General features: G+C 44.0%; 1 protein-coding gene and 1 non-coding gene across 3 annotated transcripts in view; one reads left to right on the plus strand and one right to left on the minus strand.

The window, feature by feature from the left end:
* Positions 1-18,383, plus strand: part of DPP8 (dipeptidyl peptidase 8) — a 64,531-nt gene that overhangs the window by 2,397 nt on the left and 43,751 nt on the right. For both annotated transcript variants that reach the window (XM_049777686.1, XM_049777692.1), the window contains exons 2-4: positions 1,061-1,330; positions 7,495-7,607; positions 15,248-15,421. In XM_049777686.1, coding sequence (XP_049633643.1) covers positions 1,061-1,330; positions 7,495-7,607; positions 15,248-15,421 — 557 coding nt within the window. The remainder of the gene's footprint in view (positions 1-1,060; positions 1,331-7,494; positions 7,608-15,247; positions 15,422-18,383) is intronic.
* LOC126026193 (U6 spliceosomal RNA) lies at positions 14,413-14,519 on the minus strand. The gene has a single exon (XR_007501586.1). It is a non-coding gene; the product is annotated as a U6 spliceosomal RNA (small nuclear RNA).

Below are 18,383 nucleotides of genomic sequence, written 5' to 3' on the forward strand. Positions count from 1 at the left end.
AGTAAGTTACTCTCTGAGGAGTGCTTAGAAGTTGCTCCTGGCAGGCTTGGGGGACCAAACGGGATGACGGGATTCGAACCGGGATCCATTGTGTGTTGGCTGCGTGCAAGGCAAATGCCTTACTGCTCTGCTATTTCTGGGTCCCAGGAGCGATTTCTGAGCACAGAACCAAGAGTAATCCCTGAGTGCTGCTGGGTGTGCCCCCACCCCAAGTTATATGTGGGGCATCTCTTAGCGCTGCCAGGTGTGACCCAAAAACCAAAAAAAAAAAAAAAATGGCGATCTTAAAATAGTGACATTTAGAGGCCGGAGCAGCCTTGTCCACGCTAGCCTAGGACATACCGAGGTTTGATCCCCTGGCATCCCATATTGTCCCCCCAAGCCAGGAGCGATTTCTGAGTGCATAGCCAAGAGTAACCCCTGAGCATCACCAGGTGTGGCCCAAAAACAAAACAAAACAAAAAATAGCGACATTTAGACAAGACACCAAAAAAGCCAGCCAGTTGTCTTTTCTCTGCAGTTGAGTTTTAAAGGCAACTATGTTATATTTGGTAAGTGCTTTAGGAAGATTATTTCAAGTACATTGTAAGATTGTTTCTGTTAGCTGAAGAAGTAACGTATTTATAAATTTGTGTTACTTTTTTTAAGTGTAACAACACTTAACTCCCTTGGCGCATTAAACTTCACTATTGACATGCTCTAGGACAGGAGCATAGTGGCCAATTGGCATATGGCCTGGCCTGTTTCCTTCCAGTGTGGGAAAGTAAAAGGAATTTTGGCAAAAGATACCTAAGGAGAGCCTTTTATAAAAGTCCCCAAAGGGATTTATAGTCACTCGAATGGACATGACCCCAATTTTTTTTTTTCAAATCTCATTTTTAAACTTGGCAGAAAGAGGACCTACTGTTTTTCTGGCTAGGTTATCTTGAAACTATGCTGAAAACTCCTCTTCCCTTTCTTTGCTTTTCCTAGTTGGTAGGGAGGGCTGCTGTTAATGCTGTCATTCTGATTAAGGGAAGGCAGGCCTGTGAAAAACTTCATATACCTTTTCTTTTTCTAGGAAAATGCAACATGGCAGCAGCGATGGAAACAGAACAGTTGGGTGTTGAGATCTTTGAAACTGCAGACTGTGAAGAGAATATTGAGTCCCAGGATCAGCCTAAATTGGAGCCGTTTTATGTTGAGCGGTATTCCTGGAGTCAGCTTAAAAAGCTGCTTGCTGATACTAGAAAATATCATGGCTACATGATGGCCAAGGCACCACATGATTTCATGTTTGTGAAGAGGAATGATCTTGATGGGCCTCATTCAGACAGGATCTATTACCTTGGTGAGTATAAAATCACAGCTTTTGAGAAGAACCTTTATATATATATACTTTTTTAGTTTTTGTTTTGGGACCATACCCAGTGGTGCTCAGGGATTACTCCTGACTTTGCTTAGGTATCACTTCTAGTGATGCTCAGGGGATCATATGCGAGGCTGGCGATTGAATCCAGGTTAACTGCATGCAAGGCAAACACCCTGCCTACTGTACTATTGCTCCAGCCCCAAGAGGAAACTTTGGGGGTGAAGGGTGGACACACCTAGCACAGGAACTATTCTCATTGGTGTGCAGGGGGTTGCAGGAGTGTCGGGGACTATCCTGGGTCTCCAGAGTACAGAGCATGAGATCAACCCTTTGTGTGAATGCTCTAACCCAGAGAGATCTCACTATTTTTAATTGTGAGGGGGTTTTGCTTATTGTTTAGTTTTTTTAGTTTTGATTTTTAGGCCACACCAACTTTGCTCAGGGCTTACTCCTGGTAGACTTGTCCAACCATATGGGGGTGTTGAAGATCAAACAGGGTTTGCCACATGCAAATCAAGCTTCTTACTAACCCTGTTCCAATTTTCTGTCACCTTGGTTTTAATATGTTTTGGGAGAGAGGCTCAAACCCAAACCCCTGTGCTTGGGCTACTTCTGGCTCAGTGCTCTAGGCTGCTCTAGGAGGTTTTCTGGGGATCATTTGGTGTGGTGCCCTGCATGGAATCGGGGCTCTTGCATATGAAGCATTTTTTTTTTTTTTTTTGGTTTTTGGGCCACACCCTGTGACGCTCAGGGGTTACTCCTGGCTATGCACTCAGAAGTTGCTCCTGGCTTCTTGGGGGACCATATGGGACGCCGGGGGATCGAACCGCGGTCCGTCCTAGACTAGCGCAGGCAAGGCAGGCACCTTACCTCCAGCGCCACCGCCCGGCCCCGCATATGAAGCATTTTAGCCTTTGGAGCATCCCGTCTCTTTTCTCCATCCTTAACTATTGTTTGCTTGTATTTTTTTGTTTTTGTTTTTGTTTTTGGGTTATACCCGGCAGTGCTCAGGGGTTACTCCTGGCTCTGCGCTCAGAAGTCGCCCGTGGCAGTCTTGGGGGACCATATGGGATGCCAGGATTCAAGCCACCAACCTTCTGCATGCAAGGCAAACGATATTACCTCCATGCTATCTCTCTGGCCCCTGTTTGCTTATATTTCTATAAAATTAACTTGTTTAGCATTCTCATTTAAAACCTGTTAATTTGACATATATATCAATGAAGTTAGGCAAAATTAATTTTTTTAATTTTAGGTTTGTAAAGAAAATTACATACCTGAAAAACATTTGAAATCACATACTTGTTCAGATCTTGTTTATACATCCAAATTGAAATTGTCTTCATATAAAAATACTATTGTTTTAAAATTTTATTTTTTTTAATTAATTTTTTGGGGGATCATACCTGGCAGCGCTCAGGGATTATTCCTGGCTCTGCGCTCAGAAGTCGCCTGTGGCCGGCTTGGGGGACCACATGGGATGCTGGGATTCGAACCACTGAATTTCTGCATGCAAGGCAAATGCCTTACCTCCATGTTATCTCTCTGGCCCATTTTAAAATTTTAAACATACTTTGAACATCAACGTGTGTCAGTAGACAATAAATAATAAAAATATGTTGTGCTATAGAAATGGTGTATATGTACACAGAGTACCTGAAAATTTTTATTGATCATCAATGAAAATAAGGAAGACTTTATGGAATTTAAAGGTCACTGAGATGATTGTGCAGAGTGACTCATTTGTAGTTAGTTGAGAATTCTTTTTTTTTTTTTTTTTTTTTTTTTTTTTTGTGGTTTTTGGGTCACACCCGGCAGTGCTCAGGGGTTACTCCTGGCTCCAGGCTCAGAAATTGCTCCTGGCAGGCACGGGGGACCATATGGGACGCTGGGATTCGAACCGATGACCTGCATGAAAGGCAAACGCCTTACCTCCATGCTATCTCTCCGGCCCCGAGAATTCTTTTCTTTCTCTTCTTTTTTTTTTTTTTTTTGTATTTGGGCCACATCTAGCAATGCTTAGGCATCTGACTCTGCACTTAATCACTTCTGGCAGTGCTGGAAGACCACAGGAGATGCTGGGGATTGAAATTGAACCTAGGCTAGATGCATGCAAAGCACATACCACTTGTCTGAAAATAATTTTTTATATATTTGAGGACTCAACAGCCCTCTTGAAGAAAACTTAAAAATATGGTCACGTGGGGCCGGGCGGTGGCGCTGGAGGTAAGGTGCCTGCCTTACCTGCGCTAGCCTAGGAGACGGACCGCGGTTCGATCCCCCGGCGTCCCATATGGTCCCCCAAGCCAGGAGCGACTTCTGAGCGCATAGCCAGGAGTAACCCCTGAGCGTTACCGGGTGTGGCCCAAAAACCAAAAAAAAAAAAAAAAAAAAAAAAAAAAATATGGTCACGTAAAGAACTCTTTTTTTGATTTTTGTTTCTGTTGTTGTTGTTTCGGGCCACATAGCAGTACTCTGGGCTTACTCCTAACTTCTCAGGGATTATTCCCGGTGGGGCGTGGGGACCATGTCTAGTACTGGGGATCTAATTCTGGTTAAATGCACAGAGGCAAGCATCCTACTGTTTGTACTATTAACCCAAAACTTTGATGTTTTATTTATTTTTTGGTTTTTGGGTCATACCCGGCAATGCTTAGGGGTTACGCCTGGCTCTATGCTCAGAAATTGCTCCTGGCAGGCCCTGGGGACCATATGGGACACCGGGATTCGAATTGATGACCTTCTGCCTGCAAGGCAAACACCCTACCTCCATGCTATCTCTCCGGCCCCTCATCTTTGATGTTTTAAATGAAAGTTGTACTTATTAAAACAACATAGAATCTGGGCCAGATTGGTAAATCAATAGGTAGGGCATTTACTTTGCACATAGCTGATTTGTATTAGATCCCCAGCATTCTAGATGGTCCCTGGAACCAGGAGTGATTTCAGAGCACAGAACCAAGAGTAAACCTGAGCACTCCAGGGTGTGCCCCCCCTCCAAAAAAAAAAAAACAAAAAAACCCCAAACCATTAACAACATTCATATATGGTTTATAGGGGCCAGAGAGATAGCACAGTGGCGTTTGCATTGCAAGCAGCCAATCTAGGACCTAAGAAGGTTGGTTCGAATTCCGGCGTCCCATTTGGTCCCCCGTGCCTGCCAGGAGCTACTTTTGAGCAGATAGCCAGAGTAACCCCTGAGCACCGCTGGGTGTGGCTCAAAAACCAATATATATATATATATATGTATTGTATATATATGGTTTATAAAAAACTGTATTCTTTTTGGGAAAAAGTCTAAGAAAACTTTTGTTCAAACTTTTTTACTTTTGGGGGGATTCTAAGGAGGGCTCAGGAGACTTTAGTTCTGCTGTTCAGTGCAAAGACCTAAGATGCAGTGCTAGGGGACTGAGAAGGCACCATGTGATGCCAGGTATCCAACTGGAGTCAACTGCATACAAGGCAGATGTCTTTCTGCCTTAACTACCTCTCCTGCTAAATAGTACTCCACTTAGAATAAGCAAGGTCTGTTTTATGAAATCTTGCAATAAATAAATAAAAATATCAGAATAGGATAGAATCAGCATTATAGAAAATAAGAGTAATATAAATACTGTGGCAATGGGGCCAGAGCAGTGGTCCTCAAACTATGGCCCGCGGGCCACATATTGTATTTGTATCTGTTTTGTTTCTTCATTGCAAAATAAGATCTATGCAGTGTGCATAAGAATTCGTTCATAGGGGCCGGGAAGGTGGCGCTAGAGGTAAGGTGTCTGCCTTACAAGCGCTAGCCAAGGAACGGACCGCGGTTCGATCCCCCGGCGTCCCATATGGTCCCCCCAAGCCAGGGGCGACTTCTGAGCACATAGCCAGGAGTAACCCCTGAGCGTCAAACGGGTGTGGCCCAAAAACCAAAAAAAAAGAAAGAAAGAAAAAAAAAAGAATTCGTTCATAAGTTTTGTTTTTACTAGAGTCAGACCCTCCAATGGTCTGAGGGACAGTGAACTGGCCCCCTGTTTAAAAAGTTTGAGGACCCCTGGGCCAGAGAGATAGCATGGAGGTAGGGTGTTTGCCTTGCATGCAGAAGGACGGTGGTTCGAATCCCAGTATCCCATATGGTCCCCCAGCCTTCCAGGAGCAATTTCTAAGTGTAGAGCTAGGAGTACCCCCTGAGCGCTGCTGGGTGTGACCTAAAAACCAAAAAAAAAAAAAAAAAAAAAATACGGTGGCAATAACGATAATAAATATTTCAAAGAAAATTCAAAAATTAACAAAGCCCTTCTACAATGAAAGGCTCACAAAAATTACCACTTCTAAAAAGCTCAAGGAAAGTGAAGGAAGGAATAAGTATGGAAGAAAGTTCTGCTATTCTCTCATATGAGGCAGATTCCTAGCCCTGTGTTTCTGTTATTTACACAGAGCCTAGAAATTAATCTTACGAAGGCTGAGGTGAACTCCTCAAATTTTCTTAGCTGCATTCAAATTTGGAGTAATTTGGAGTAACCTGGCTAACCCAGGTTTGATCTATGGCATTCCATATGGTCCCCTTAGCATCCCCAGGAGTGATTCATGTGTGTAGAGTCAGGAGCAGCCACTGAATATTGCTGGGTACTTGCTCACCCACCCACCTACCCACTCACTCATTCACTCACTCAAATTTGGAATACTGAAGTAGCTAAATCTGATGTCCCAAAATACCAGCATGGCATTTGGAATCTCATGAGTCTATTGCAAATTTGCAGCTTCCAAAAAAACTAAAAGGGGGGCGGCAAGAGCTATTTTATTTATTTTGATTTCTGGGCCATACCTGGCAGTACCAAGGGGTTACTCTTGACTCTGCACTCAGAAATCACTCCTGGAAGGCTCGGTACCATACGGGATGCCGGGAATCAAACTCAGGTCAGCTTCCTACAAGGCAAATGCTTAACCCACTGCTATGGCTCCAGCCCTGCCTGGAGTGCTTTCTGAGCACAGAGCCAAAAGTAACCCCTGAATACTACCAGTTGTGACCCCAAAACCAAGCCAAAACTAAAAATAGCAGTTTTTATATCATCTCACATGCTTTTATTTTTGTGTGAGACTAGAATCTGAATATGAAAATAAAATAAAACCTCTGTGTATTTTCTTTTTTTTTCTTTTTTTTTTTTGGGTTTTTGGGCCACACCCGTTTGACGCTCAGGGGTTACTCCTGGCCTATGCGCTCAGAAGTCGCCCGTCTTGGGGGGACCATATGTGACTCCGGGGGACCGAACCACGGTCCGTCCTACTCAAGCGCTTGCAAGGCACACCTTACCTCTAGTGCCACCTTCCCGGCCCTGTGTATTTTCTTTAGTTGTGTGTTTTGTTTGTTTGTTTCATTTTGGGGCTACCTGGGGGAATCACGATTTCTCATAGCCCATTCTTGGCAAGCACATTAACCTTTATACTATCTCCAATCCAAGTGTATATTTTATTTAATTTTCTGTGTGTGTGTGGTATGTTTGCTTATTTATTTGTTTTTGGGCCACACCTAGCAGCACTACGGGGTTACTCTTGGCTCTGTGTCCAGAAATCAACCCTTCTTGTGGGCTCGGGACCATAGGGAATGCTGGGGTTCGAATCCAGGTCAGCCACGTACAAAGAAAATGCCCTACCTGCTGTGCTATTGTTCTGGCCTTGATGCTGTTGCTCCGGCCCTTCATATGTGTGGTATATGTGGTACAGGGAATTAAACATAGGGTCTCATGTTTTCAAGGCTGGTGCTATACCACTGAGCCACATTTTTAGTCAAAAGCCTGTTTTATTAAAGAAAACTTCATAGCTTATGACAAGTGTGATATACTTTCTTTTTACTTCCTCACTTTTTGTGGGGTGAGGGTTGGGGCCACACCTGGCATTACTCAGAAGCTACTTCTGGTTATTTACTCAGGAGTAACCCCTCTCAGTTCCTTAGGGAGCTGGAGCCATACATGATTCTGGTGATGAGATTGGTTGGCCCCACTCAAAGCGAGTGCCTTCCTTTCTGTACTGTTTTATCTGGCCCATGTACAGTTTGCTAGCTAATCATTTTTTATAGGCTTGCAGTATACAGGAGTTATCTATTTTCTACTATGATCAATACAGGATGCCTTTTTTAAAATTTTAAACTGGCTCTTTTCTCTTAGCTATGTCTGGCGAGAATAGAGAAAATACACTATTTTATTCTGAAGTTCCCAAAACCATCAACAAAGCAGCAGTCCTAATGCTGTCTTGGAAGCCTCTTTTGGATCTTTTTCAGGTATGAGTAAATATTATTCCTGCGAATTTGGTGTATGTTGGATACTGCATTTATCTAAAGGCAGGAATTTAATTGGGTTTTATATTTGAAGAAGATGTAAATGAAAATAATTTGAAACTTATTTTGGGTAGGAGGCACCTTCAAGCAGTGCTCAGGGAGCTTAGGACAGCACTTGTCCAAACAGTGTTAGGGACTAAGGAAGCAGGACTAAGTAGGGACAGATTGCGATTTACCAGCTCCACCCATTACTACTTGGAGTTTCTGTGACCACAGTGCGAGAGTTTGAATTTGGGTCTTGGCACATGAAATGCATCAAGGCCCCTCGCCACTGAGCTCTATACCCAGCCCCTAAAACAAGGGTCTCAAACTCACGGCCCGCGGCCGGCCTTCAAATATCGCAGTATTCGCGATTATTCGCTTACCGGATAATCGCAATAAAAATCGCGTTGGTAAGAAAAAAATCGCATTAGACATTCGCATACCCCAAGCAGTTCCGTTCGGGGTATGCAGATGTTTAATGAAATGTTTTGCGATTTTTTTTCTTACTAATGCGATTTTTTATTGCGAATATTCAGTAAGCGAATAATCGCGAATACTTTGCGCCTAGCGCAGACGTCATTTCCGCTGCTCCTGCCCGCTGTCCCTTGCATTATCGGAGGCCTAAGGGAGAGAAGAGAGAGGAGTTTATTACAGAATTAGATTTTGTCCTACCTTCATTATGACTTCATCAAAACCTGCTGTGAAAAGAAAGATTGATGACGAGCACAGATAATTTCAAGAAAAGTGGGAGACACAGTATTTTTTTGTTGAGCACAGGGGCATCCCCACATGTGTTACTTGCTCAGAGAAAGTTGCAGTGCACAAGGAATACAACTTGAAATGCCATTATGCAACTAAACATGCTGAGGAATGTGCAAAATATCAAGGAAATGAGAGAGCCAAGCGGGTTGCCAGTCTTAAAGCATGTCTAATGAGGCAACAAGATTTCTTCAAGAAAGCAACCAAAGAGAATGTTGCATCAGTAGAAGCCGTTACATGGTTAGTGAGATGATTGCTAAGGCAGGGAAATCATTCAAAGAAGGAGAGTTTGTTAAAAAAATAAAACGCATGTTAAGGCTGCAAGTATTATCTGTCCGGAAAAGAAAGGTCAGTTTAGCAAAATAAGCCTTTCTGCCAACACCGTGGCAGAGCGTATTTCTGACATGTCAAGTGACATTTATTATCAACTGTGTGAGAAAGCCAAATGTTTTGATGCATACTCAGTTGCTCTTGACGAGGGCACAGATATAACAGACACTGAGCAGCTCACAATTTATGTCCATGGTGTTGATTGCAATTTTGAATTGACAGAGGAGCTGCTCACAATAATTCCAATGCATGGCCAGACCACCGCTAATGAGATATTTCGGCATCTGTGTGATGCCATTGAGAATGCAGGTTTGCCATGGAAGAGGTTTGTTGGAAAAATAACCGATGGAGCACCATCGATGACAGGGAGGAAAAATGGACTGGGGCACTTGTTCAAAGAAAACTTGAAGAGGAGGGTATAGAGAAGGCCATTGCTCTTCACTGCATTACCCATCAGCAGGCCGTTTGCAGTAAATGCCTGTCGTGTGACAATGTGATGTCTGTTGTTGTGAAATGCATCAACCAAATCAGATCCAGGGGCTTAAAGCACAGGAGGTTCCGTGCTTTGTTAGAGGAAATGGAGTCAGAATATGGAGATGTGCTCTATTTCACCGAGGTACGTTGGCTCAGCAGGGGAAATGTCCTGAAAAGATTTTTTGAGTTGAGAGAAGTGAAAGCCTTCATGGAGAAGGATGGGAATGCTGTTTCTGAGTTGAATAATCACAAATGGCTCATGGACTTAGCTTTTCTTGTTGACATCACACATAAGCTGAATGTACTAAACAAGATGTTACAAGGCCCAGGGCAGCTTATCAGTGCTGCCTATGACAACGTGAGAGCATTCTCCACAAAACTTGTGTTATGGAAATCCCAGCTCTCTCAGACAAACCTTTGCCATTTCCCAGCATGCAAGGAACTTGTGGATGCAGGCATACCATTCAGTGGTGAGAAATATGTTGATGCTATTTTTAAGCTAGAGAAGGGATTTGATCACAGATTTGCAGACTTCAAAAAGCACAGAGCCACTTTCAAAATTTTTGTGGACCCCTTTTCCTTTGATGTGCAAGATGCCCCTCCTGTGCTTCAAATGGAGCTCATTGACCTGCAGTGCAACTCTGATCTCAAAGCCAAGTTCAGGGAGATTAGTGGAAAAGCAGACATGCATGGGCAATTTTTTTTTTTTTTTTTTTTTTGGTTTTTGGGCCACACCCAGCGGTGCTCAGGGGTTACTCCTGGCTGTCTGCTCAGAAATAGCTCCTGGCAGGCACGGGGACCATATGGGACACCGGGATTCGAACCAATGACCTTTGGTCATGGATCGGCTGCTTGCAAGGCAAACGCCACTGTGCTATCTCTCCGGGCCCGCATGGGCAATTTTTGAGAGAATTGCCCCCCAGCTTACCTGAGCTTTCCCGATTGTTCAAGCGCACCATGTGCCTTTTTGGCAAGAGCCCATATTTGTGTGAAAAGTTATTCTCTGCATTGAACTTCAATAAGTTAAAGTACAGGTCTAGACTTAATGATGATCATCTTCAAGCCATACTGAGGGTCTCAACTGCTTCCTCTCTAAAGCCAAATGTGGTTCAGATTTGTGAGAAGAAGCGCTGTCAAGTCTCTGGCAGCAAGGAATAGGCAAAAGATGCCATGTTCAGAACTGTTCATGATCTTCACTCAATGTTCTATTCATGTTCAGAAGAAATAATTAAAACTGTTAATAATGATGTTTGAGGACTTTTTTTTTTTTTTTGTGAAATTCCTTATGCGGCCCTGCCTCACCTTGACTTTGCCTCCTATGGCCCCCAGGTAAATTGAGTTTGAGACCCCTGCCCTAAAACATCTTGGGGCCACATTCTGTGTGCTCAGGATGTCCTTCGGGCTTTATGCCAGATTGTTCCTGGTAGACTCAGGGGACCATATGTGGTGATTGGGATTAAACCCGTGTATGTCACATGTAAGGCAGATGCTCTGCTCACTGTACTACAGATGCTCTGCTCACTGTACTGGACTTTGAGTATTGTTTTTCTATTCTGCTTTACTTGTTTTTATTTGAATTTATAATATTTCCTTTTGCTTGATCTGTGATTTTTTTTTTTTTTTTTTGGTATTTTCTTTGGGGGAGCCACACCCAGTGATGCTCAGGGGTTACTCCTGGCTATGTGCTCAGCAATCACTCCTGGCTTGGGGGACCATATGGAATGCCAGGGATTGAACCGAGGTCCGTCCTGGGTCAGTCACCTACAAGGCATACGCCCTACGGCTGCACTATAGCTCTGGCCCCTTGTTCTGTGATTTAGTTTGCTTATTTTCCCTCAGTGACTAAGGTATATAGGTAGCGTATGATTTGAGTTCTCTCTCTCTCTCTCTCTTTTTTTTTGAGTTCTCTTTTAAAAATAATGGGGTGGGGCAAAGAGAGATAGTACACCAGATTTTGCTTCTCAGCCCAAGATAGAGAGGCATTTTTTTAATCCACCCACCACCACCACCACTACCACCAAAAATAAATTTAAAAAAATGAGGCTTTTTATTTCTATTTTTATTTATTTATTTTTGGGTTTTTGGGCCACACCCGGTAACTAGCTCAGGAGTTACTCCTGGCTATGTGCTCAGAAGTTGCTCCTGGCTTGGGGGACCATATGGGACACCGGGGGATCGAACCACGGTCCGTCCAAGGCTAGCACAGGCAAGGCAGGCACCTTACCTTCAGCGCCACCGCCCGGCCCTTTATTTTTATTTTTTAGTTTTTTGGGGTTTTGGCCATACCAGCAATACTCAGACGGGATTCCAAGGATCTTACCCATGTCACCTGTGTTCAAGGAAAATGCCCTCTCGTTGTGCTGTTGCTCAGACAGTATATCCTTTCTTCTGTTTCAGAGCATTCTTTTTTGTTTGTTTTTTTGGCGACACCCAGTGGTGCTCTTTGCGCTCAGAAATCACTCCTGTCAGGCTTGGGGGACTATATGGGATGCTCAGGAGTCTATAAGGGGATCAAACCTGGGTTGGTCATGTGCAAGGCAAATACCATACCCTTACCCTCTGTGCTCTTTCTCCAGCCAGCAAAGTATTCTTTATTTTTGGTTTTTGGGCCATGCCCGACGGTGCTCAGGGGTTACTCCTGGCTCTCTGCTCAGAAATAGCTCCTGGCAGGCACGGGGGACCATATAGAACACCGGGATTCGAACCAACCACCTTAGGTCTTGGGTCAGCTGCTTGCAAGGCAAACTATGCTGTGCTATCTCTCCAGCCCCCAAAGTATTCTTTTATTTCCTTAGTGATTTATTTAGTGTTGTGGGGCTAGGAGTGTGGGTGAGATTTAGGCTATAACTGATGATGTTCAGGGGCTACTCCTGGCTCTGTGCTCAAGGTTCACTCCGTGTGTGCTCTTTATTTATTTTTACCAACTCCCATCTGTGCTCAGGACTTACTCCTGGCTCAGCACTCAGGGATAACTCCTGCTAGGCTCAGGTGACACTATAAGGTGCTGGGGATCAAACCCTGGTCAGTTGTATTCAAGACAAATGTCCTCCCCACTGTACTATCTCTGGCCCCCTCACATTAATTCATTTTTTGGGGGGGTTTGGTTTTTGGCAGTACTCGGGGTCTTCCTGGCTCTGTGCTCTGAAATTAACTCCTGGCAGGCTGGGAGGATCATAAGGGATGCTGGGGATCAAATCTAGGTCAGCCGCATACAAGGCAAGTGCCTTATTTGCTGTGATATCACTCCAGCCCCAATTTTTTTAGGGGCTGGGGCACACCTAGCAATGCTTACGACTTAATGCTGAATCTTTACATATAGATCATTTCTTGGCTGGCTTGGGGGACAATATAGGATGTCAGGGATCAAATCTGGAATCTGGGTTGGCCTCATGCAAGGCAAACAACCTCCCTGCTATGCTATCACTTCAGTCTTACCCCTTAATTCTTGTACCATCTCTCTAATCTGGTGATTCTCTTTTGACCCATTGATTTCTTCATCCCTGTACAACCATGTGGAAAGTCTCAAAGCTGTTAGCTGGGGCAGCTCTAAGACCCACTTAGTTTAGTTCCTTTCTTGGGACCACTATCCTTTGACATCCAATGTCGGGTTTTTGGGTTTTTGTTAGTTTTTCTTTTTTTCTTCCTCTACCTAAAAATATAGAAAGTTAGGTTGGGAAAGAAAAAGTTAGCACTTAATTTTTTTTTTTCTTTCCCCATTAAAAACTTATTTATTTTTGTTTAACCCCTGCTTAGGGATCTTTCTTGGCTCTGCTGTAAGGAATCACTTCTGGAAGTATACAAGCGACCATGTGGGATGCCGAGGATCAAACCCATGTTGTCAGTGTGCTCCCCATTTAAAATTTTGTTTTGTTTTTGTTTTTTGGGGTCATACCCAGCAGCGCTCAGGGGTTACTCCTGGCTCTATGCTCAGAAATCGCTCCTGGCAGGCTCAGGGGACCATATGGGATGCCGGGATTCGAACCACTGTCCTTCTGTATGCAGGGCAAACGCCCTGTCTCCATGCTATCTCTCTGTGCTCTCCCCCCCCCCCCATTTAAAATTTTATATGTGTATCAGTTACTATTTTTGCTTGGAGAAACCTCTTATTTATCATTAATTACTAGGGGCCAGGGAGATATATTAGTGGTAGGGCATTTGTCTTGAACACAGCATATCCAGAACAGACGGTGGTTCAAATCCCGGCATCCCATATGGTCCCCCAAGCCTGCTAGGAGCCATTTCTGAGCACAACCAGGAATAATCCCTGAATGCAAAGCCAGGAGTAAATCCTGAACACTCCACATATGACCCTAAAAGAAAACACAAAACATAGATGGACAGGGGGACCAGAGAGATAGCACAGCGGTGGGGCATTTGCTTTGCACACAGCCAACCTAGGACAGACCTGGGTTCGATTCCCGGCATCCCATATAGTTCCCCGAGCCTGCCAGGAGGGATTTCTGAGCACAGAGCCAGGAGTAACTCCTGAGCGCTGCCAAGTGTGGCCCAGAAACAGACAAAATAAATCATTGATAGACATCTTGTTCTGTCTGTCTTTTCCTTCCTTCCTTCCTTCCTTCCTTCCTTCCTTCCTTCCTTCCTTCCTTCCTTCCTTCCTTCCTTCCTTCCTTCCTTCCTTCCTTCCTTCCTTCCTTCCTTCCTCTCTTTCTCTCTCTTTCTCTCTTTCTTTCTGTCTTTCTGTCTTTCCTTCCTTCCTTCCTTCCTTCCTTCCTTCCTTCCTTCCTTCCTTCCTTCCTTCCTTCCTTCCTTCCTTCCTTCCTTCCTTCCTTCCTTCCTTCCTTCCTTCCTTCCTCTCTTTCTCTCTCTCTCTCTTTCTCTCTCTCTTTCTCTCTTTCTCTCTCTCTTTCTCTCGTTCTCTCTTTCTCTTTCTGTCTTTCCTTCCTTCCTTCCTTCCTTCCTTCCTTCCTTCCTTCCTTCCTTCCTTCCTTCCTTCCTTCCTTCCTTCCTTCCTTCCTTCCTTCCTTCCTTCCTTCCTTCCTTCCTTCCTCTCTTTCTCTCGTTCTCTCGTTCTCTCTTTCTCTCTTTCTGTCTTTCCTTCCTTCCTTCCTTCCTTCCTTCCTTCCTTCCTTCCTTCCTTCCTTCCTTCCTTCCTTCCTTCCTTCCTTCCTTGCTTCCTTGATTCGTTCCTTCCTTCGTTCCTTGCTTCGTTGGTTGCTTCCTTACTTTTCTTTCTTTTATTTTTTTAAATATGGACCACTTCATGAATTTGCGTGTCATCCTTGCACAAGGACCATGCTAATCTTCTCTGTATCATTCCAATTTTAGTATATGTGCTGCCAAAACAAGCACTATCTGTCTTTTTTTTTTGTTTTTTTTTTTTTTTTTTTTGTTTTTTTTGTTTTTTGGGCCACACCCGGTAACGCTCAGGGGTTACTCCTGGCTATGCGCTCAGAAGTCGCTCCTGGCTTGGGGGACCATATGGGACGCCGGGGGATCGAACCGCGGTCCGTCTCCTAGGCTAGCGCAGGTAAGGCAGGCACCTTACCTTTAGCGCCACCGCCCGGCCCCCTGTCTTTTTTTTTTAAGTTAGCAACCAAATGTAGAACAAAATGTAGCCAAATTAGTAAAAGAGAGAAAAACATTGGGACTGGAGAGAGAATACTGTACAGTGTGTGGGCGCTTGTTTTCCAAGTGGTTGACTTGTGTTCAATCCCTAGCATCCTACATGGTCCCCCAGATCCCTCCAGGAGTGCTTCCTGAACCCATTAGCTTAGAGAAAAGAGTAATAAAGCCTTGGGTATTGCCAGTTTTGGCCCAAAAATTGGTGATGGGGAACTGAAGCACATACTTTGGAATTAGGAATCCTGGGTCTGGGTTCAGTCCTCATTATGTGTCCCCTATACACCAAGTCAAGTATATTCCCAGCACTGCTGGGTGGAGCTGAGAGAAAAAATAAGTTGCTTGCAAATTTTCGAATTATCCAGTACGTAGACTTCATAATGTTGAAGATGCTGAGAGTTAGTGCTAAAAGCAAATTTCTCAAAGACTGGAGTGGGTTCCTTTCCTCTTTTCATCAGGCAACACTGGACTATGGAATGTATTCTCGAGAAGAAGAACTATTAAGAGAAAGAAAACGCATTGGGACAGTTGGAATTGCTTCTTATGATTATCACCAAGGAAGTGGAACATTTCTGTTTCAAGCTGGTAGTGGGATTTACCACATAAAAGATGGAGGGCCACAAGGATTTACTGTAAGTTGATGTTACCACTTGTTAAATCTGTTTTTGGCACTAAAGTTATTTGCAACCAAATCAGAAAGATAACAAAACCAAAAAGTTACCCACTAAGAAATTTAGTGGTGGGGCCAGGCGGTGGCGCTAAAGGTAAGGTGCCTGCCTTGCCTGCGCTACCCTTGGACGGACCGCGGTTCGATCCCCCGGTGTCCCATATGGTCCCCCAAGCCAGGAGCAACTTCTGAGCACATAGCCAGGAGTAACCCCTGAGTGTTACCGGGTGTGGCCCAAAAACCAAAAAAAAAAAAGAAAAAAGAAATTTAGTGGTAAAGAAGAAACGTGGATATTGATTTTCAATTTGAGTTCATTCTTCTAGTCATATAAATATTTAAATTCATTTATTAATTTTGGTTTTTGGGTCACACCTGACATCAATCAGGGGTTACTCCTGGCTCTGCACTCAGAAATTGACCGTGGTAGGCTCAGGGGACCATATGGGATGCTAGAAATCGAACCATCATCTCATCTCCTGGGTTAGCCATGTGCAAGGCAAATGCCCTACTGCTGTGCTATCTCTTGGGCCACATACATTTAAATTTTAATGCTCATTTTAAGATTAAGGTTTTTTTTAATTTTATTTTGTTTGTTTGTTTTTGGTTTTTGGGTCTCACCTGGCAGTGCTCAGGAGTTACTCCTGGCTCTGTGCTCAGAAATCGCTCCTGGCAGGCTCCGGGGACCATATGGGATGCTGGGATTCAAACCACCATCCTTCTGCAGGCAAATGCCTTACCTCCATGCTATCTCTCTGGCCCCTAAGATTAAGTTTTGAAGGAGATTTTTTGAAGATAATGTTATCACAAGGCAATCTGTTTTTGGTTCCCTTATTTCATTTTACTAAATTATTTAAATCTGAGAGGGGTTGTTTATTTTGTTTTGTTTTGTTTTGTTTTTCTACATCTGGCGATACTCATGGGGGATACTCCTGGATGGCTTGGAGATGGGATGTCCAATATCAAGCCCTGGTTGGCTACATACAAGGGAATTGCCCTCCCTGCTGTACTATCTCTCAGGACCTATGGTATTTGTTTTGTTTTGGGGCCACACCCAGACATTCTTCAGGGTTACTCATGGCTCTGAGCTCAAAACTTATTCCTGGCAGTCTCAGGGGACCATAAGGATCCTGGTTGGCTGTGTGCAAGTCAGACACCCTACATATTGTCCTATCACTTCAGTCCTCTGTGGTATTTTTTAATTGCTGTTAAATTAATACTTTCGTGCAAATTCTGGTTTTAATCTCTGGGCCATATGCAGTAGTAGGGAGTTCACTGCTAGCTAGGTTCCTAGGAAGACTATTCAGTGACAGCCGCCCCGCCCCCAACACATGCACTCCAGGCCTTTGAGCCTACTTTCTGGTCACCTTCACTGAGATCTTCCAACAGATTGTTATTGGTAAAAACTAAGTTGAAATAGTTAATAAAAAATATATTTAATGTTGAACATATTTAATAACAGACTTTAATAGCCATTAGATTTTTTTTTTTTTAGTTTTTTGGCCACATTCAGTGATGCTCGAGTGTTACTCCTGGCTATGCACACAGAAATTGCTCCTGGCTTGGGGGACCATATGGGACGACAGGGGATCGAACCATGGTCTATCCTAGGCTAGCGCGCTCAAGGCAGATGCCTATGGCTTGTGCCACTGTTCCGGCCCCAATAGCCATTAGAATTTTAACAACAAAATTAATTTTTTTTTGGTTTTTGGGTCACACCTGTCGGTGCTCAGGGGTTACTCCTGTTACTCCTGGCTGTCTGCTCAGAAATAGCTCCTGGCTATGGGACACCGGGATTCGAACCAACCACCTTTGGTCCTGGATCGGCTGCTTGCAAAGCAAACGCCGCTGTGCTATCTCTCCGGGCCCCAAAATTAATTTTTTTATTAGTTTTTCTTTTGGGTTCTCACCCAACAGTGCTCAGGGACTGTTCCTGGCTTTGTGTTCAGGAGAGAACCTGACAGTTTAATATGTGGAGCTAGGTATTCAGACTGAGATGTGCAGATGGCAAGGGAAGCACCTTAGTCTCTATACTCTCTTAAGTCCAATTCCTGGCAACATATGTAAAATGCTGTCATTCTCTCTCTCTCTCTCTCTCTCTCTCTCTCTCTCTCTCTCTCTCTCTCTCTCTCTCTCTCTCCTTCCTTTTCTTTCTTTTCTTCCCTTCCCTTTCCCTTTTTCTTTCCCTTTTCCTTTCTCACACCTGGTAGTGCTCAGGGGTTACTCCTGGCTATATGCTCAGAAATCACTCCTGGCAGGCACATGGGACCATATGAAGTGCTGGGATTCGAACCACCTTTAGTTCTGGGTCAGCTGTTTGTAAGGCAAACACTCTACCACTGTGCTATCTCTCCAGCTCCATGATAGTTTCTTTAATTGCTCTTCTGTTGTCCTTAACCTTATGTTTTTTATTTGGGTCACACTCAGCCATGTTAGGAACCTTCCTCGTGCTTGTGATCATGTAGTGCCAAATTAAAGCTAGGGCTCAAATTAAGGACTCTCTGATATTCGGTTTGTGCTCCAGCCCTTTGAATAACCTTTTTTTCCCTAGTACTCTTAATTTTAAAATCATAGCTTATTTATTTGTTTAATGAAAAAGAGTCTTGGGGCCAGAGAGATAATACAGGGTATAAGGCATTTGCCTTGTACTTGGCCTACCCTGATTTAATCCTAGCACCACTTATGGTCCCCTGAACCCCATGAGGAGTGGTCCCTGAGCAGAGTCTAAAGTAAGCTCTGAGTATAGCCTAGTGTGACCCCCCAAATCCCAAAGTTGTGTGTATAATAATGGGGGTATGAGGAGATAATTTCATACAAGTTTAAGACACTTTCTTCCCTTGCCTTGTCTGATCCCAGTTTTCCCCAGCATCATAAGTGGTCCCCTGAGCTCCACCAGGAATGACCCCTGTGCATAGAGCTAGGAGTAAGAC

This window comes from Suncus etruscus, chromosome 1, assembly GCF_024139225.1.
Source record: "Suncus etruscus isolate mSunEtr1 chromosome 1, mSunEtr1.pri.cur, whole genome shotgun sequence".
NCBI classification, from domain to species: Eukaryota; Metazoa; Chordata; class Mammalia; order Eulipotyphla; family Soricidae; genus Suncus; species Suncus etruscus.